The sequence below is a fragment of the Nannospalax galili genome, unplaced genomic scaffold (genome assembly GCF_000622305.1).
Source record: "Nannospalax galili isolate Female #2095 unplaced genomic scaffold, S.galili_v1.0 scaffold841, whole genome shotgun sequence".
In the NCBI taxonomy this organism is placed as follows: Eukaryota; Metazoa; Chordata; class Mammalia; order Rodentia; family Spalacidae; genus Nannospalax; species Nannospalax galili.
In genome coordinates this window covers 570,848-591,928 of record NW_008345000.1, presented here as the reverse complement: position 1 = coordinate 591,928, position 21,081 = coordinate 570,848, and the positions used below count along the sequence as shown (strand labels likewise).

Sequence of the window (21,081 nt, the reverse complement as noted above, 5' to 3'; positions counted from 1 at the left end):
AGGGCAGTCCTGCAGACCTGGCATACTGCAGTGCTGCTGCACACCCATGGGCCAGTTCAGCAAGCGTGGCCGTTCCATTACCACAACAGATATTCACACTGGCAAACATGAAAGCAGAATCCCACCTCTAGTACATGTGGAGACTTCAGTGTGAAAAATGCAACTTAAAAAGACAAAAATGGGGGCTGGAGAGATGGCTCAGCAGTTAAGAGCACTGACTGCTCTTGCAGAGGACCCAGGTTCGATTCCCAGCACCCACATGGCAGCTACGAACCGTCCTTAACTCCAGTTCCAAGGGGAATCCGAAGTCCTCTTCTGACCTCCAAGGCATTGCATGACACAGGTGCACTCACTTACATACAGGCAATACACTCATACACATAAAAATAATAAATAAAATATTTTTAAAAAAGACAAAAATGTAGAAGACTATTACAAGCTTGAGAAGGACAGACTTTTATATAAATTATTTTAAGGTGATCTTTCAAAAAAAATCAATAAATTCAAATATATTAAAATTAAAAATTTCTGTTAAGGGGCTGGAGAGATGGCTGTGGTTAAGACCACTGGCTGTTCTTGCCGAGGACCTGAGTTCAGTTTCTGCACCCACATGACAGTTAATAACTGTCCATAATTCCAATTCCAGGGGAATCCAACACCACCTTCTGACCTCCAAGGGCACTGCATAACATGGATACACTTAACACAAATGCAGGCAATACACTCATAGCTAAAATAAAAATAATATATTTTAAAAAATAAAGTCAATTTAAAAAAAAAAAGAATTTCTGCTTTTTATGGAATGTCAGGAGTCCACAAAGAAAGAAAAGGGACCTGGGCGCAGTGGCACATGCTTCCAGTACTTGGGAGGCAAAGGCAGGTGATCTCTGTGACTTTCAAGCCAGTTAGGTCTACATAACGGCAACATAGTGAGACCCTGTCTTAAAAAGCCAAAAAAAAAAAAGAAAGAAAAAAGGCAATCCACCAAATGGCAGAAGATAGTTTAAGTGTCACAGAATTACCTTCCATAATAAAGAACTTTTTAAAAATCAACAGACATTTAACAGAAAATGGTCAAAATATAAACTAGGCATTTCACAGGGGAAAAAGTAAATAAATATATAAAAAGATGATCACAACAATTTAAGAAATACATAGGCTGACCCAGGCATGGGGGAGCACACCTTTAATCCATGCTCTAGAGGGAGATGAAAGTGGATCTCTATGAGTTCAAAGGCAGTCTGGTCTACATAGCAAGTTCCAGGCCAGCCAGAGGGACACAGTGAAACCCTGTCTTGAAACAAACAACAACAACAAAAAAAACCTGCAGGCTGGGGACATAACAGAAGAGTGCTTACCTAGTATGCATGAAGCCCTAGGTTTGATTCCTTAAAAGGGAGAGACAGAGGAAGGGAGGGGAATTAAGACACAACTAGACACAGGAAGGGAGGGGAATTAAGACATAACAGACGGGCTAGAGTGTAGCTTATTTGGAAGAGCATTTGCCTAGCATGCAAAAAGCCCCGAGTTCAATTCCCAATACCACATAAACTCACATAAACTGGGTCTGATGAGGGTAAGCCTGTAAACAAAGTTGTAGGCAAGAGGATCAGAGGTTCAAGGCCATCCTCAGCTCCATAGCATGTTAGAGGCCAACCTGGACTAGAGACCTTGTCTTAAAACACACACACACACACACACACACACACACACACACACACAAAATATCATTTTTATGCCCAATAACCTAAAAGCAATTAAGAAACCAATTTGTATTCACGTTGAAAAAGATACAGAACAGGCATTCCTATACAATGCGAGAGAAAACAAATTGCACCTTTATCACAATTAGTTATTACCCTCTAAGGCCAAACATTTGCAAACTTTATTACCTAGCACTGTGTGCAAAAGTGTTCATAGCACTAAGGAGACTTGTTCCCAGTCCTCTTCTTACTTTCTGCTTTGAGAAAGGTTTCACTATGTTGCCCAGGCTGGCCTTGAATTAACTCTGCAGCCTAGGCAGGTCTTCTGTTTAGGACCCTCCAAATACTCAGGATAACAGGCCTATACCACCAGGCCCAGCGGGAAGTGGTTTTATTTCAAATTATTTTCATAACTTACAAATATGATACATGTATTAGAGATATCAAGTATTACAAAATAAATAAATCTCTAATTTATTATACTAACATTTCAAAGGCCTAAAATATGCCTTTTAAATAAAAAAACTCAGAAACATAATTTCTATTTCCAAATAATTAAAACAGGATGTTGGGCTGGAGAGATGGCTCTGCGGTTAAGAGCACTGGCTGCTCTTCCAGAGGACCCAGGTTCGATTCCCAGCACCCACATGACAGCTAACAACCATCTGTAACTCCAGTTCCAGGGGATCCAACACCCTTTTCTGGCCACTGCAAGGCATTGCATGACACAGGTGCATTTGCATACATGCAGGCAATACACTCACAGACATAAAAATTCAAACAAATCAAAACCAAAAGAAAAAAAATTCCACATCTTGCACGTATGTGGTACACTTGTAACTGATAAATCAACAGTGATACACTGTTAGTAACTAGAAACCATTGTTTAAAGTTCACTCTGCTCAGCAGTCAAGAATACTTGCTGCTCTTGCAGAGAACACAGCTGCCATTCCCAGCACTCACAAGGCAGCTGACAACCATCTGTAACTCCAGTTCCAGGGACTCCAATGCCTTCTTCTGGCTTCTGTGGGCACCACATGCATGTGAGGCACCTACATACATGCAAAACGCTTATAAAAAATTTTTAAAAATAAAATTCTCCCAATAAGTCAGCTACCTGCATGTAATGTTCCCCAACAGTAAATATGTCCTAAGAGTCAGTATGAAGTAAGAATAAGCAAGTACTGGAACTATTTATCACAATGAAAGTTCTGTAGACAAAAGGGTACATATGTACTTTTACAAGTAATGAAAGGAAATTGCTAAAAATTTTACTGAACTAATTTTTTTTTAATCAATTAGGTAAAGAGCATCATTACTTGACTTCTAGAGGAAGAATACCCTACTACAGAAACTATAAAAGCACAGTTTGAGATCCAAATGTTTATAATGGATTAAATAAATTACTCAATAAGGGGGAATGACCTATAAGAATTTACAGAGCAAAGGAAATGCAGTATGTTCACAATCTTACTCGGGAGGCAAAGGCAGGTGGATCTCTGTGAGTTTAAGGCCAGCCTGGTCCACATAATAAGTTCCAGGACAGCTGGGGCTACAAGGAGACCCTGTCTCAAAAAAAAAAAAACAATCTCCAGGCTAGAGAAGTGGTTCAGCGGTTAAGAGCAATGGGTGCTCTTGCAGAGAACCTGTGTTCAGTTCCCAACACCCACATGGCTGCTAACAACAGTCCATAATCATTAATTCCAGTTCCAGATCCAACACCCTTTTCTGGCCTCTGAGGACACTGCATCCACAGGTGCGCTTACTCTCATGCATGTAGGCAAAACATAAAAAAAGTAATTTTAGAAACCAATCTCCATATATACATATACCATTCACACACAAGTCCTCACTTTTTCAATCTAAAGTAAGCTGAGGCTCTGTTTGTTGGCAACACGGGATTATATGGATCAGCATCCATGCCTCTTGTGTAGCATTCAATGGCTTCATCATATTTTCCTTGTTTGAAATATTTATTGCCCTGAAAGAAAAGAGAATTCAACAAAATGGGTATAATCCAAGAACTCTGCCAAAAAAGTGTAAAAAACAGCATCACCGACAATGCCAGCTCAGAGAAATGAAACAAAAGGCATCACAATGAATTTAATCTGAGATGCTCATTTTCTGAATGCATCATACCTGGTTTTATAGAAAGGGGCATTCCAAAACCCTAAGGATATACGACTAAATGAAAAGTCAATATTCTGTCCCTGCTCCTAGGTCAGCTAGGCTCCAGGGGACCAGGGAGCAGCAGGATACCTCCAAAAGGGCCTTTACCTCCACTGAGTCACCTGTCCTCTTGATCAGAGACACCATAGAGACTGCAGAGATTGGGCTCTAACCAGTGTACATTCAATAAAGAGGAGGGTCAACACAGAAAAATGTCCTTGATGCTTCTAAGGGAAGTCATGAGAGCAACAAGACCTTGACTCATCCCAGAAGATGACACAACTGGTAAAGGGAGATTAAAAGAGTTAAGGGGTTACTCTTAAGTCCCTAAGAACTCCTAAAGAGCCTCTACTGACTTTCCCACCCCCCCCCGGCAAAAAAGTTAATTTTTGGCCACCTATAATGATTTTTAAACCCCCAACAGGTGTTCCAAGGTTCGATTCCCAGCACTCACATGGCAGCTAACGACAATCTATATAACTCTAGTTCCAGGGGATCTGACACCCTCTTCTGGCCTCCACAGGCATTGTACACAAGGATGCACTTACAGACATGCAGGCATAACATGAAATAAAACATAAAATAATAAATCTTTTTTTTAAAAAAAGGCATATCCAAATCAAATCTGTTTAATTCTGCCATTAAGTTTTCATAATTTATTAACATCACAGTTATCAAGCACCTTGTGATAGCCCTGCTAGTTTGGGGCCTACTCTTACTCATAACAATTTACTATAAGCTCTTTAACTCATACATGGTTTGATGTCACATACAATGACATCTTCCCTTCCAGACTCCCTTCAAATGATGACCCACCAATCTACAAGCCCAGACCTTCTCATGTCCCACTTCGGACAGGTTAAGACTTTTAATTCCTGGATAGGTATAGTCTATGTCTGTGTTCAGCATGGAATATTGTTAAGATTAAGGGATCACAAGTCCCATAGGGCAAACTGAAACAGACTAAAAAGACAGGGAAAATTATGGAGACATCAAAGGTGAAAGGAACCCTCGCCCCAAAGTCTAAAGTCTCTCACTAGCTGAGAAGCAAAAATTCCAATACAGTAACATTTGCTGTGAAAGTTTCAGTCATAGTATCTGTTAACTTGACAAACCTAGCCACACTGGGAAGAGGGAACCTCAGCTGAACAATAATTGCCTCTATCAGACTGGTCTATGGACACGTACTGTGGGTAGCGCCTTCCCTGGGCACATGGTCCTGGGCTGTGTAAGGTAACTAAGCAAGCCAGGGGATGCAAGTCAGTAAACAGCTGTTCTTCCATGGTCTCTGCTTCAGTTCCTGCCTCTAGTTCCTACTTTGGTTTCCCTCAATGATGAACTACAACCAGTAAACTAAATAACCCTTTTTCTCCCCAAGTTGGTTTTAGTCAGTATTTTATCACAGTAACAGAGAAGCAAGCTAGAACCATTGCCAACAAAAAAAATACTCCTTTATGATAAAATAGCAAGGGCCACATGTAAAGGCTAAATACACTTTGGTAGGGCCTCATTCTTTCCCCTAGAAATTCCTGGGCATCTCAAGACTACTAACTGTTTACAGCAGAGATACCCAACTTTCCTGCATCCATGTGATCTAGACTTCTATCTTATCAATCATTATCCTGTCAGGTGCCCTTCCAGAACCATCTTGTCATCTCATTTAGGTTTCTTAGCAACCACTCAAAGATAGTAACTTTAAAACCCACAAAAATCCCGTATGTTACTATTGTTTAAAAAAAAATTAAGGCACACGCCTTTAGTCCAGCACTCAGGAGGCAGAGGCAGGTGAACCTCTGTGAGTTCAAGGCCAGCCTGGTCTACATAGTGAGTTCCAGGCCAGCTAGGGTGAGACCCTGCCTCAAAAAGACAAAAAAAAAAAAAAAAAAAAAAAAAAAATTTAAGCATGACTCTCCTTTGAGAAGCCTACATCCATGCTCTAGGATGTATCTTTCCTCTGAGCATCTCTCTCTTATGCTCATGCTTAATTAAGCCTAGATTAAAATGTCTTTGTTGAGTTCCTCTCCCCCAAAAAGAAATGAAGCCTCTGTCAGAGAGATACTGAACATTCCAAAAGGTAACCAAAGATGGCCTGTGGTAGGAGAAGTGGAGTGTAATATTCACACCAACAATCACATGCTCACTTCAAGTTACTTCTGTCCACTACTAAAAATCATGACAAGTTCCAGGTATACAATGAAATACACTTCATTTAATACATCAACCACTGAGGTATAGCAATGCTATTACTCTCATTTTACAGCTAAGAAAAATGAGTTACAAGCAGTTTAAAGAACTTGTCACAGATGAGAACCAGGTTAACTACTCTGGCTCTATGCTCCTGACCACTATGCACACTGCCTCCCAACAGGGAGAGAGTCAGTAACAACTGAGTCTGAAAACCCCCAAAACTATGCTGGAAAATTTTAGAGTTTACATGATTTTCTCTACCTGCCTCCCTGAAAGAACCTTAAACTAACCTAAAAGTACCTTTTCTTTTAAAATAAGAGCCTTTTGTGAATCTACACGAACGCCATCTTCTTCTGACTCCGATTCCTGAGACACAGTGTCATGGGTACTATCTTCTTTGTCAAGTTCATCAAGGATACTGTCCTGAAATCGTTTAAGAAAACAGTGCTATAATTACATGAAAATTAAGAAAATCCATTCCACTCAATACCCCTTAAATAGTTAGGCTCTAAAGATCTATGAAGACCTATAAAAGCAAGCCAAATAGCCTACTGTTAAGATTATAACCAGAAAAAAGGTCCCTCTTCAGAATTGGATGTTTGCTGTTTTGCTTAGTTTAAAATCCACTCAATGGCTGGGCATGGTGGTGCACACCTTTGACTCAGTACTCTGGAGGCAGAGGCAGGCAGGTCTCTGAGTTCAAGGCCAGCCCAGTCTACCAAGTTCCTGGCCGTGGGCTGGCGCTACATGGAGACCCTGTCTCAAAAAGACCAAAAAAAGAAAGAAAAAAAAAAAATCTGACTCTGGAAGAGGGTGAGATGGCTCAGCAGGTAAAAGCGGCTGCTGCCAACTCTGACTACCTGAGTTCAACTCCCAGGACCCACATGGTGGAAGGAAAGAACCAAATTGTCTTCTGACCTCCACATGTCATTAATTCCACATGCATGTCATGGCAACTGGGCATATATATACATACATACGCATACACACACATACGCAGGCACGTACACAAATAAATATAAAATAAAATAAAATACACTCTGACTTTGGCCAAGCATGGTGGCCCCCATCTGTAACCCTAACATTCAGGAGGCCGAGGCACAAAGATTACTACGAGTTTGAGGCTGGCCTGGGTTACAGTGTGAGAGCCTGTCTCCAAACACCCCCTCCAAAAAAAAATTTACACACACACACACACACACACCCCTGCCTTTGACGTCATAAAGTAAACTAAGTAAATAGAATCTATGAATCAAATAGTGGTGAGGTATTATGACTTGACAGAAGTTTGCAAAATGTATACACCAATATAACTGGAACCCAATAGCAAAGAAAGGTTTTTTTTTTTTCTTTTACAAGTATGTAATGAGTTCCAGACCAGCCAGAACTCTATCAAAAGACTGTCACACATTAAAAAAAAAAAAAAAAGTGCCGGCTCTCTCTCTCTCTCAATTCCACAAGCTTTGGTTTCACCAACAAAAATACAAAGCAAGGTCAGGCATGGTGGTGCATACCTTTAATCCCAGTAGTTGAAGCAGAGGCAGGTGGATCTCTGTGAGTTCAAGAATTAAAAAAAAAAAACAAAAAAACAAACAATTTATTGGGGAATAGATCAGTGGTGTCATCTAAACCCAAATGGAGAATAAATTATGACCCACAAATCCCCACCTGGGTACTTATGCCTGTAAGATGCTATGAGAATGCCCAGAGCAGGTTTACTCAGAGTGGCTCCAAACTGGAAACCCAAATGTGTGTCTACAGGAGAACAGACACACAAATGTGATATGTCCACACAACAAAATTATAGTCAGAATGAAAAAGAACGAAAAATTGCTACACTGCATTGATACAGATCAACATCAGATAATGCAATCAAAAGAAACCAAACAAAAGAATGCCTACCGTACACTAAATTTATACAAAATTCTAAATTATAAAGCTAATCCACAGTATGAGAGGTCAGAATAGTTGCTACTTCTGAGAGGTTATCTAACCAATGACAGGGATCCTGAATGCATTATAGCTGATCAAGATATGATTTCATGTGCATACAGGAATAAAAATCCAGGAGGCTACCTACTTAAGATTTGGGAATTTTAGTTACATTATACTTCAGTAAAAAAAAATGTTAAACTGAGAAGCAGAAACAAAATAATGAACATAAAATTAGGAGCAATTATTGCGTATCTCTATGAGATTGTAAGGCCAGCCTGGTCAACACAGCAAGCTCCAAGCCCAGCTGGAACATAAAATTAGGAGCAATTATTGCGTATCTCTATGAGATTGTAAGGCCAGCTGGGACTACAGGGAGACCCTGTCTCCTAAAACAACAAACAGGTGCAAGTCCAGAATTAGGTGGGCCAATAGGCTCCCTTTCAGACTTACCTGCTAGTAGCAGCCTAGAGCTCTAGGGAAGGTCTAAGGCAGAGCATGGATAGTAATTCTCTAACCACAGTATGTGTGTGCCATGTATGGGAGATGGGAGACACAAAGCACACAAAGACTATCTCAGATCTGTAAAACTTCCTGGAAGCCTCCTGGAATTATGATTAGCCTACTTTTAGTCAGCGGTGGTACATACCTACAATGCCTATACTCACAAGCTTGAAGCAAGAGAATCGCAAGTTCAAAGCCAGCATGGACAGCGTATGCATCTCTCCCCACAGACAGAGAGGGAGAGAGAGGAGAGAGAGAAGAGAACAAACACAGGCCATAAGGACACTCTTGTTTTTCATTTAATTCATGATTAGTAGCTAACTCCAAGAAATTTTTATCCAATTACTAAGAAATACATAACTAGATTAACTTACCACATCAAGCTTTGCCCAGGCTTCATAATCGTAAGATTTTATCCTGTTTTTCGTGTTTTCCTCTTTGGTGTTTTTGGAAGAATCTTTAGCTTTACCTTTCTTCTTTTTCCTAAAATTTCCATTTCGAATAGGAGGTAGGTTCTGAGTAGAAAAAATAGTAAGGTTTGAGCCTCCGCTCTGCTTTCTTTTTTTGGTTTTGTTGGGTTTTTTTTTTTTTTTTTTTTTTTTTTTTTTTTTGTCTGAGACAGGGTCTCTCTTTGGCCCCAGCTGGCCTGGAACTCGCTATGTAGACCAGGCTGGCCTTGAACTCAAGAGATCCACCTGCCTCTACTTCCTGGGTGCTGGTATTAAAGGTGTGTGCCACCACACCTGACTGCTGTTAACTTTTTGTATAACTAACAATTTGAAATTCTCACTAAGTAATCAAGCAAGAATTTTTTTTCCCCAAGCTGGAGAGAGAGCTCGGTGGTGATTAAGAATACTGGCTGCTGGTGTATGCCTTTAATCCCAGCACTTGGAAGGCAGAGGCAGGCGGATCTCTGTGAGTTCAAGGCCAGCCTGGTCTACATAGTGAGTTCCAGGACAGCTGGGGCTACAAGGAGACCCAGTCTCAAAAAGACCAAACAACAAAACAAAACAAAACAAAACAAAACAAAACAAAAAATACTGGCTGCATAGGACCCAGCTTCAGTTCCCAGCACTCACATGGTGCCTAACTGTCCAAAACTTCAGCTCTGATTGAACTGACACCTTTTTCTAGCCTCCGCTGGCACTGCACACACATGGTGCACAAGCAGGCAAAACACTCACAAAATAAAAATAAATTTAAAAAAATTAAACTAGGGAGATACTGGGAAGAGGGTGAGGATAATGGGGACACTGACTAGGGAGGGAGGAAGGAAGGAAGCCAGATGGGGAAAAACAAAAGAGTGGAGCTGAGTGAATCTCGGGGACTAGGAAACCCAGAGGGAAAAGCAATGCCCTAGAAACCCTATGAGAAATGCACAGAGTGTCTGAACATTGATGCACATGTACACCTGGGAGTGCTTGGCAGGGAACGCAGTGCCAGACAGAAGAGACCTCCCTCAGAGTGACAAGCATGCCATTCAGCACTCATCAAAGAAGCTTCTTTTTCCAACAGATGGAGGCTACTGCAGAGCTGCACATCTGGTCAGCCATAGAGAACATACCTACGTCTGGGAGATGCCTAGTACTAGGTAACACATCTATAGTTGAATCTTTACAACTAAGGCTCGTGGAACATAGCGGAATAAGGGGTAGAGAGACAGCCAATGCACCCCTCAACTCTCACCAGTGAGGCTTCCTGTACATCAGAAAGCGATGCACACAGAAGGCCACAACTGGCCAAGTTCTGGAGACTAAGAGACTGTAGAGTGTAGGATGGGACTCCTATATGGAACATCACCCACCCATAGCTCAGGGACAATTGCGGAAGAGGAAGCAGAAAGACTGTAAGAGAAAGAGCTGATTCATGAACACAGAGAGGTGGAGGCTTCCAGGCCACTGGACACTTGCTCATATGAGCCTGTGGCAGAGGTGATATCAAACTTGGGACCCATGTCAGCTCAATTAAACAAGGGCCCAAAGGGGAGGTGAGAAATAGGTGGTGGGCCAGCACTATTTGAGACTGACTGCTGCTGGGTAACGGAGAGTATGACTTAAACACGAACATCGGATGGGCTAACTAGACTCCAGTGGCCGCATTTACACTGAAGGACATTTGGGTACAAACACCTGAATGAAAAGGACTCAGCATGTATGGCAGAGTGCAGAGGGTTCGATGGGGGGATGGGGGAGGCATGGATGGGGGAGGAGGTCTGGATTTGAGTGGGAAATGCTGTGTTAAACTTTAAAAGTTCAATAAAGAAAAAAAGAAAAGCAGGTTGAGCAGGAGCCAGGGGAGCAAGTGAGTAAGCAGCGTTCCTCCACGGCCTGGGCTTCAGCTCCCATCTCCAGGTTCCTGCCCTGATTTCCTACCTTGGGCTCCTTGATGAACTTTGACCCAGGAGATGTAAAACAAATACACCCTTTCCTCCTCCCCACCCCCACAGAAATTAAATTAATGGGGTTGGAAAGATGGCTCAGTGGTTGAGAGCACTAACTGTTCTTGCAGAAGACCCAGATTCAAACCCAAGCACCCACATGGTGGCTAACAACCATCCCTAACTCCAGTTCCAGAGGACCTGATGCCCTCTTCTGTCCTCCACAGGCACTGCACAACATTGTTGTACTTACACACATGCAGGCATAACACCCATACACATTAAACAAAACAAAACAAAAAACAGTTAAAAAATAAAAACATTTAAGGAACTGAAGAGATGGCTCAGCGGTTCAGAGCACCAACTGCTCCTACAGAGGACCCAGGTTTGATCCCCAGCACCCACAAAGCAGCTAGCAACCTTTGGTAATTCCAGTTCCAGGGAAATCTGCCCTTCTGACCTCCAAGGGCACTGTACAACACAGCTGCACTTCCACATGCAGGCAGTAACACCCATACACATAAAATAAATTATTAAACATATATATAAAATACAATTTAAAAATTAAAAGAATTTTTTCAACTTAATTTTCAAGTGTTTCGTTTACAATAGTGATTATGGGGACTAGAAAGATGGCTCATTGGGTAAAAGCACCTGCTATGCAAACAAGAGGACCCAAGTTTCAATCTCTAACACCCATACAAAAGCCCGGCATGGCCACATATGCCTATGACCCCAGTGGGGTGTGAAGATGGGTGGATCTCAGGAACACTGACTGGCCAGTCTAGCCTCTCTGAAACCTCAAACTTCAGATTCAGTGAGAAACCTGTCTCAAAAAAAATAAGATGGCAGCCAGGTATGTTATCCATACCTTTAATCCCAGCACTTGGGAGGTAGAGGCTGGTGAATCTCTGTGAGATTGAGGCTAATCTGGTCTACATAGCAAGTTCTAGGTCAGCCAGAGCTACACAGTGAATAATAGTTTAAAAATTAAAAAAATAAATCAATATGGTGATGACAACTTTACATGTACCTGATCACATACATGTGAACAATATACCATACACATGGGCCTATACCCCCCCCCACAAAATTGTGATTACATTTGAAAGTTTAATTCAAACACTGATTTTGATGAATGTTGAAAATTGAAGAAAATTATTACCTGGAAATCCTAATTACACCTTTAATTGACAACTCTAGATTCAAACTTTAAAAACTACTTGACTTTCAGCCTTAGTACAGTGAATGAGGAGAGTTCAAAGGCAGGCTGACAAGCTTCCCATTCTACAAACAACATGAAAACCTAGCCATATTTAAACACTCTCTGGCTTAAGAAAAATAGTTCAACCTAGGCTTATTGGGAGCTGACAAGGCAGCTTAGCTGTTTTTGCAAAAGACCCGGGTTTGAATTCCAGCACCCACATGGCAGCTAACAACTATCCATAACTCCAGTTCCAGGGGATCAGACAGCCTCTTCTGTCCTCCACAGGCATTGCATGACATGGGTGCACTTACCTACAAGCAGGCGATAACACGCACATATACACAGAATTTTAACTCCAGTTCCAGGGGATCAGACAGCCTCTTCTGTCCTCCACAGGCATTCCATGACATGGGTGCACGTACCTACAAGCAGGCGATAACACGCACATATACACAGAATTAAAAAAATAAGTATTTTTTTAAAAAAGACTTAAAATATCTTACTGTAGTTAACATAATTATTACAAAGACTTGGTAAAAAGCAGAATCCCTAAAAATATTAAAAGAAGTAAATCACTCCAAATTAAGTATTTTTGTGTTTCTGTTTACTGACAAGGTCTCTTGTAGCCCAAGCTAGATTCAAATCCCATACATAGCCACGGATGACTCTGATCTCCTAATCCTCCCTCCCAAGTGCTAAGATTACAGGCACAGCCACCACACCCAATTGAAATCTCAGTCTTTTCACAAGACATTTTACAAGCCCATGCTTTATTCAAAATAAGTTTGGGGGCTGGTGACATGACTCAGCAGGTAAAAGCACTTGCTACACAGCCTGATGACCTGAGTTTGAGTCCTGGAACCACAGTGGGAGAAAATCAACTCCACAAAATTATCCTCTGACCTCTACATGGGCATTTTTGGTATGTACACATACACACACACTATTAATAAAATTAAATTTAAAGAAATTAATTAATATGGTAGGGTATGGTGGCACACATCTTTAATCCCAGCACCTGGGAGACAAAGGCAGGTGGATCTCTGTGGGGTCAAGACCAGCCTGGTCTACTTAGAGAGTTCCAAGCCAGCTGGGGCTATAGGAGACCCTGTCCCAAAACAAACAAACCTTTGCTGCATACTAACTTAGAAAGTCTTCACTTACCTCTTCAGGAACCCCACTCTGTTTTCTTAGTTCCAGATCCTTTTGTTTGATGTCACTTTCCCAGTTCTCTAAATCCCTCATGAAATCCTGCAACTCTTCAGCATTTTGTTTCACTTGTAGTTGTAATTCAATTGCTTTACTTGAAGTCATTGTGACCTGCACGGTTTCAAGCAATCAACCTCTGGTAAGAATTTATAGTGACAGATCCTCCTCAATTTACAATGGGGTTACATCCCCATCAACCCATCGTAATTTGAAGATACTGTAAAAATTTTTAAACTGGTGTAATGCTACACACCTTGTGAGCCCAGCACTCAAACTGAGGCACTAGTAAAGGTTCAAGGCCAGCAGGGCTGTACAGCAGGAGGCTAGCATACCTAGCCTACCATATACAGCTTAGCAACACAGCACAGTGTCAATTTTTACTATTAAAGATGGTGCACGTGAGAGCTTACTCTCATTATCCAGCATCAACAGAATTGCTAGCCCAAAAAAATAACCAAAAGTCAAAATACAGTTTCTATTGGCACACTCACATACACGCAGGCAATATACTCATACACATAAAATAAAAATAATAAATATTTTTTAAAATGCATATTGCTTTCTCACCGTCATAGAGCTGAAAAATCCAAAGTCAAACCATTAGATTGGGGACTTTATTCAGTTTGTATTTCAGAAACTTAACTCATGATATTCCAAGATACATAGAAAGCAGCAATTTTAAAGTTGAAGAAAATTTGAAGAGATTCTAATTAAAGTGTAAGTCTGTAAGTGAACTGTCACCCTCAAAATGCAACAGGAGATAAAATTACCAAAATTAGCAAGAAGTACTGGCCACTCCTCTCTAGTTAATGTCCCAACTATTTTCTTTAGTCCCTTTTTTCCAATACATACAGCACTCATTATGGGATAGATCCCATATCAAGATATGGGAATGCAAAAAAAAAAAATCTTATGAAAAAGAAAAAAAAACAAAATAATTCAAACACCAAGTAACAAAATATCATGCCAGGCAGGGATTCCAACCTTGGGACTACTTTTTGCATCAAGCAGTTCTTTACTGTGCACTGTAGGTTGGTTGGCCACATTTCTGTCTTCTACAGACCAGGAGCCAGTAATACCCTCTCCCGGACCATGACAACCAAAAATGTTTCCCAACACTGCCAAATGGCTCACGGGAAGCAAAATAATCAGTGTTGAACTGTGTGTCGATACTGTGGAATTGACCAAAAAGATAAGCATACATGAGAGGGTAGGATGGTAGAGTCAAGTAAGGAATCGAGGTGTTCAAACTCCTGCACTTCAAAAAGGAAAAGGTCAACAGAGTAACAGGAGAGAAGCATCAAAGAAAACTGAGGGACAATGAAGGGTTAGACATGAGAGGAAATGATAGGCCTTGAAGTGCTGCCTACATCTGAAAGCCATGTAAAGGCACTGACGGGTAAAATAATAAGACCTTGATGATGGGTTAATTGACAACTTGGCAAGTAGAAAAAAATTCAAAAGATGCCCTAGATTTCTGCTTGGGGGATTGGTTAAACTAGTGAAGAGGATTTTTGAGTCAAGAAATGCAATTTACTTGGGAAGCAGAGGCTTGAAGTTCAAGGCCAGCCTGGTCAACAAAGTGAATTTCAGGCCAGCCAGAGCTACACAGTGAGATCCTGTTTCAAAAACCAAACAGAAAGAAATGCAATTTTAGGGCTGAAGAGTTGACTCAGAGGTTAAGAACACAAGCTGTTCTTGCAAGAGGACCCACGTTTGGTGCCCAGCATCCACATCTGTAACCCCAGTTCCAAGAGATCCAACACTCTCTTCTGGCGGAGGCATTGCATGTACATGGTACACTGACATACATGCAAGCAGAACACTCCTACACATAAAATAAAGCTTTTTAAAAATGCAGTTTTAGGGGGCTGGCAAAGTGGCTCAGCAGGTAAAGTGCTTGCCACACAAGCCTGACAACCTGAGTTCAAGGTGAAGGAGAAAAACTGACTCCACCAAATTACCCTCTGATGTGTACACCATGGCACAGGTGTGTACACTTACACACATCATACAGTAATAATAATACATATATAATAGTAAAAAAAATTTGCAGAAATGCAATTTTGGGGGCTGGAGAGATGGCTCAGTGGTTAAGAATACTGGCTGCTCTTGCAGAGGACCTTGGTTCAATTCCCAGCACCTACATGACAGCTAACAACCATCTGACTCCAGTTCCTGGGGATCTGATGCCCTCAACTGACCTCTTCAGGCACTGCAGGTGCCCCCTACCTACATGCAGGGAATACACTCAACCATATAAAATTTTTTAAAAAAATACTTTTCTAAAGTCTAAAAAATTTTTTTAAAGAAGAAATGCAATTTTAAAAGGAAATGCTTGTGGGTGGGGGCAAGTGGACAGTAGCACTGTTTCAGTTTGGGATGTTGACTATGAGTGCTTGTAGTTCATCAAAACGCATCCAGTAGGTACATAGAAAAGACTAAAAAGAGAAAAGTGGGTGGTATCGGTATAAAGGTAGAAACTAGGCTATTGAGCATACTTGGGACATTGTAACTACTGGAAGCTGGGTGGAGCCTAAAAAGTGATAGTACTGGGAAAGAGAAGTCAGCATCAGAAAAAAACAGCATCAGCACCTGGGACCTGGGAGGAAATCAGAATACAGTCACAAAAGTTTGTGAAGTGGGAGAGGTTAGCAGTCCAAACGCCACAGGGCACATATAAGAAGAGAAAGTGCCATGCCAGGCGTGGTGGCCCACGCCTGTAGTCCCAGTACTCCGGAGGCAGAGGCAGGTGGGTCTCTGTGAGTTCAAGGACAGCCTGGTCTACATAGTGAGTTCCAGGACAGCTGGGGCTACAGGGAGACCCTGCTTCAAAAAAAAAAAAAAAAAAAAAAAAAAGAGACAGAGAGAGAGAGAAAGTGTACTACCATCATATGAACATTGAGGGTATTCGTGGGATTCTTTTCAAGACTGGAAATGAGTTAACAAAATTAGATTACATGGGACTAGAGTAAATTTGTCTTTAGTAATGTTAAGACTTGCTCCAAAATATCGTCTGGGCAGTGAAGGAACACCGAGAGGGGTACGGTGTAATCCCAGTTATTCAGGAGACAGGCGCAGAGCATCACAGTTCAAGGCTTGACTGAACTACACAGTATACAAGGCCAACCTGACAATATGGCAGGCTCTGCCTAAAAACAACAATTTTTAAAGTGCTGGAATGGTGCGCTTGCCCAGCACCTGAAAGGTGTTGAGTTCAATCCTGAGAACTGGAAAAACACACCCACACCCACACCTTAGTGCAGAGACAGTTAAGTGGTGCACACAGAACTGAACCAGTAGTAACCCTCCCTAGTATCTTCGTACTTGATTGTCAGTGAAGGTGGTCTCTCATCTTTGTGATGAGGGCTTGGTGTTGCCAAGGCATTTTCACAGCAGGAGGAACTGGAAACACACACACACACACACACACACACACACACACACACACACCCCGTAACAGGGCAAGGTGTTGAGTTCAATCCTGAGAACTGGAAAAACACACACACACCCACACACACCCACCGGTAAGAACTGGAAACACACACACACACACCATAAGAACTGGAAACACACACACACACACACACACCCGTAACAGGGCAAGGTCCCCTAAAGATGGAGAGAGTCAAACCCTAAGGATGGAGGGAGGGGGCGAGCTGTTTAGAACACCCAAAGTTTTCCAGAGACTCTTCTGTGCAGCTGCGCTTCTGAATCTCAGCCTCAACCGCTACACAGTTTCGGCTTCAAAGCAGTGTCCACGCTTGGATTACACGCGTGCACTTCATCCAAAAACCAAACGAGTGTAACGCTTTGCTGGAGACTCAAAAACACTCGGACAACGCGCAGCAAGACCCCGGGGGTCTTCCTCTTCCCCCACCCCTGTCCGCGGCTCCCGCAGGGGCGACCGCTGTCACCGAGCCTGCGGCCAGCCGGGGCTGCGCGGCGACCGGAAACTTCCGGCGTCCGGCGAGCGACAGACGCGCAGTAGCCAAGCACACCCCCGCCGAAGGGGGCGGGCCGGCCCGGTCCTCCCGGGATGGCTCGGGCTTCCCGCACCGCACACCGAGCCCGGGCAGCCGGGGTGGAGGGTCCGCAGGGGGCCGAATCGGGCCAGGGAGGCGCGCAGCGTCCCCAGGAACGCGCCGGACTCGCCGCCCCCCGTGGCCACCCGGCCCCGCCCCGCCCGGTCCTCAGCCTCCCGGGCTCCCGCCACCGCACCCCAAACGCCCCTGCAGCTGGCGGTAACGGAAAAGTCCGCTCACCCGGCTGGGCCGCCACCACCACAACCGCAATCGCCAAGCCCGTAGCTACACAAGCCGCCGGAGGCCAGCGTCTTCCCATAAGGCCTCGCGCACCGCCCTGCGCCGCCCGGCCCCTGAGCCTGGCTTGCGCACGCGCAGACCGTCTGCCGCGTGTTAGCCACAGTACAGGCGGGCCGCTGCCTGAGCCGAGCGGCTCAAATGTATTTAGAGCGTGAGAATCCCAGAACTGCAGTCATCCTTCGTATTGACAACGAGAACAATAAAGGTTCGGGCTATTTCCTTTGATGTTCCTCAATTTAATCACTGATTGCTGCGTTGCTTTTGTCTACAATGGTTGTCTATAATGCTTGCAGCCTCCATAGGATTATCATTCGAGAAAGTTACTGTTTTCTTCTATCGAGCACTCTAAACTGATCACCCTGGCAATTTTGCGGGGTGTTTTCCCCCTCTGAGTACTTATATTTGTGAAACTAGTTTTTCTGTCTTATCTATCTCGTACTTTTTGTGGGTTTTGTTTTTTTTTTTGTCTTTTTGAGACGAGGTCTCCCCGTAGTCCTAGCTGGCCTGGAACTTGCTATGTAGACCAGGCTGGTCTTGAACTCGCAAAGAGCCGCCTGCCTCTGCCTCCTGAGTGCTGGGATTAAAGGCGTGCGCCACCGCGCAGGTGGCCTATCTCGTACTTTTTGCTGGGAACCTCTTTTCCAAGAGTATGAATCTCGGGTGTGTGTGTTAGGGTACGTCTTTAAACATGCGCTGGCTTATCTAAAAGAAAATATGATGAAGCTTTTAACACTTTTTTCTAACAGCTCTGAAACTGTAAAATAAAACAAACATGACTTTAGAAGTCCACAAAAATAAAAATAAATCTTCAGTTGGATCAACTCTATGATCTTAGACATCCCCCAAACTCAGTTACTCTCAAACTTGACTAAAGTTTATAACCATACATATATGTGATGTCATGGTTGTCAACTTGACACACCTCAGCTGCAGTAATTCTTCCGTGGGACTGGCATGTGGGCATGTCTGTGAGGCATTATTTTGATTGTTGAATGATGTAGAAGATCCCAGCCCAATGTGGAGGGTACCACCTGGGCAGGTGGTCCTGGGTTGTATAAGAAAGCAGGCTGGGGCTGAAGAGATGGCTCAGCAGTTAAGAGCGCTGGCTGCTCTTCCAGAGGTCCAGGGTTTGAATGTCAGCATGCACATGGCAGATAACAGCCATCATTAACTCCAGTTCCAGGGGATCAGATGCCCTCTTCTGACCTCTGCCAGGATTGTATGATGCAGGTTCACCTACCTACCTGCAAGCAATACACTCATAAACACAAAATAAAATTTAAAAAAAAAAGCAAGCGGGCTGAGCACAGGTATGTAAGTGCCGGTATGCTCTGCCTGTGGAGGTCAGAAGAGGGCATCAGATCCCCTAACCCTAACCCCCTGGATGGTTGTTAGCCACCATGTGGGTATAGGAATTGAGTCCAGGTCCTCTGTAAGAGAAGTCAGTGCTCTTAACCACTGAGCCATCTCTCCAGGCCCCTAAGTAACTCTTTTCTCTGTTGGTAGGTTAGTTGGTTGTTTGGGCTTGTTTGTTTTTCTTTTTCAGACAGGACCTCACTATCTCATCCAGGCTGACCTGGAGCTCACTCTATAGCTAGGCAGGGCTTGAACTCATGGTCCTCCCGCTCAATGTCACATACACATGGCCTTCACTCACACAGACTGAAGCCTCCCAAGTACTGGGATTATAGGCATGAACCACCAAACCTCAGCTGCTAAGTACCTTTGGAAAGAAAATTCATGAATCTTGAGACTTTCTGTTTCGGAGATTCTGTATACCATTTGGTTGTATGTGAAAAGAAAGCCTCAAGTAAAAGTAACTTAAACATGACAAAAGATATTCCTCTCTTATGTAAGACCAAATCCAGGACCGTTGTGGCGATCCCAGTGTTAGGTATGGGATCCTACCACCTCCCTGCTCTGTCCTCAACTTTCACTTCAAGTACAATATGGTTGCTCAAGCCCAGCAACATTGTCTGAAATCAAGACAGGAAGGGACAAGAGTAGGAATAATAGTGCCCTCTACAGTTAAGACACTTGCTGTTCTTCCAGAGAACCAGAGTTCTGTTCCTAGCACCCATGTTGGGCAGCTCACAACCACCTGTACCTCCAGTTCCAAGAGATCTGATGTTCTCTTCTGGCCTCCTTGGGTACCCACGCATACATGGCATTGACTCACACAGATACACACACATAAAAATAATACAAATAAATCTAAGAAATATACCTCCCAGATGAGACACTGTATATAAACAGACTGTTTAGTACAGCTTGAGACACACTAAGAGCTTAACAAATGTTGCTTCCTTCCCCTCCCTCCTGCAAAGATTCGGTCCAGACCCTCGGATACAGTAGTTCTTTTGCATTGTGTCTTCTCCCACTTGTCTACCCGAGAGATCACTAAAGAAGTGTGTAGGAAGCACAAGTACTAGGGACCAGCAGGTGAAGGTTAAGGATGATCTGGGGAAAGTAAATTGCTTCTCCTATTACAAAATGAAATCTACATAAGTCGGGCAAATAAGAATGCTGGACAGAATGGCATGTTATTTTACATTGCTAATTTCACATTGTTAATATCTTTCCCATCTTACTGATGGAAGAAACACTGATCTGAATAAGAAATTTGCCCCTATGTCCAGAGCCCAGCTAGATACACAGCAACCTGACTTCATAGTCTACTCCTTGACTGCTGTGTCCTACTAACCTCTTGTCTCACCCACTGGACTGGGAGCATCTCTGTGAAGGACAGGACAAGGCACTGCTTCATCCATCTGGATGCTGTACTTTGCCAGAGGGACCCTTCTGCCTGGCATCTTGCTAGCATTCTGGCCTAAATAATCTGTGAGAAGTCCTTAAGCATCCCTTCTTCCTTCAGTTTGGTCACCTCTACGGCCACAAAAGCTGCATCCAGATGTCCTTCTGGTCCTTGTGTGTCAAGGAGCTACCAGTCTCCACTGCTTTTCCCATAATCCATTCCCTTTCCTGAAACCTGTGTGTGATGTTCTTTATTCATGTTGCAGGTATACCTGGAAGAATTCTTCCTCCCCCTCACTACAGAGACCTGGTGAGCATCAGGGACTTCAGCCAGATGCCACATCCCATGAGCCAGTCTGCAAACTCTCAGTCCTCTAGGCAGAAGGCCCAGACACAGACAGTCAAGGTGAAGATAAACAAGGAAGAGGCCATCTCAGATTTTCTTTAATTGGAAACATGTTGCCTCTGAGCCCTGGCATGAGCCTGGCCCTGTGGCATAGCATCTGGCATCAGGGAGGAATACATCATTGGGGTGGAGATAATGAGCCCCAGTGTCCCTCCTCTCCCATCCTAGAATGTTTCAAATTATGGCAGCTGAATGAACCTTGGTATCAATGATTCTTTCCTTCCTTTGATGCCGAATCTTCCTCCTATGAGGGGAAATCTTTCAAAACAAAACACTATGTGGGAACAAAACACATGTCTGTAACTATA

General features: G+C 43.1%; 1 protein-coding gene across 1 annotated transcript in view; it reads right to left on the bottom strand.

Moving 5' to 3' along the window:
- Positions 1-17,682, bottom strand: part of Rpap3 (RNA polymerase II associated protein 3) — a 48,109-nt gene extending 30,427 nt beyond the window's left edge. The window contains exons 1-5 of the mRNA XM_008841302.2: positions 17,554-17,682; positions 13,244-13,399; positions 8,870-9,010; positions 6,360-6,482; positions 3,557-3,684 (exon numbers count right to left, since the gene is read on the bottom strand). Of these exons, the coding sequence (XP_008839524.1) occupies positions 3,557-3,684; positions 6,360-6,482; positions 8,870-9,010; positions 13,244-13,393 (542 nt within the window). The 5' untranslated portion in view covers positions 13,394-13,399; positions 17,554-17,682. The remainder of the gene's footprint in view (positions 1-3,556; positions 3,685-6,359; positions 6,483-8,869; positions 9,011-13,243; positions 13,400-17,553) is intronic.
- Positions 17,683-21,081: the final 3,399 nt, after the last annotated feature.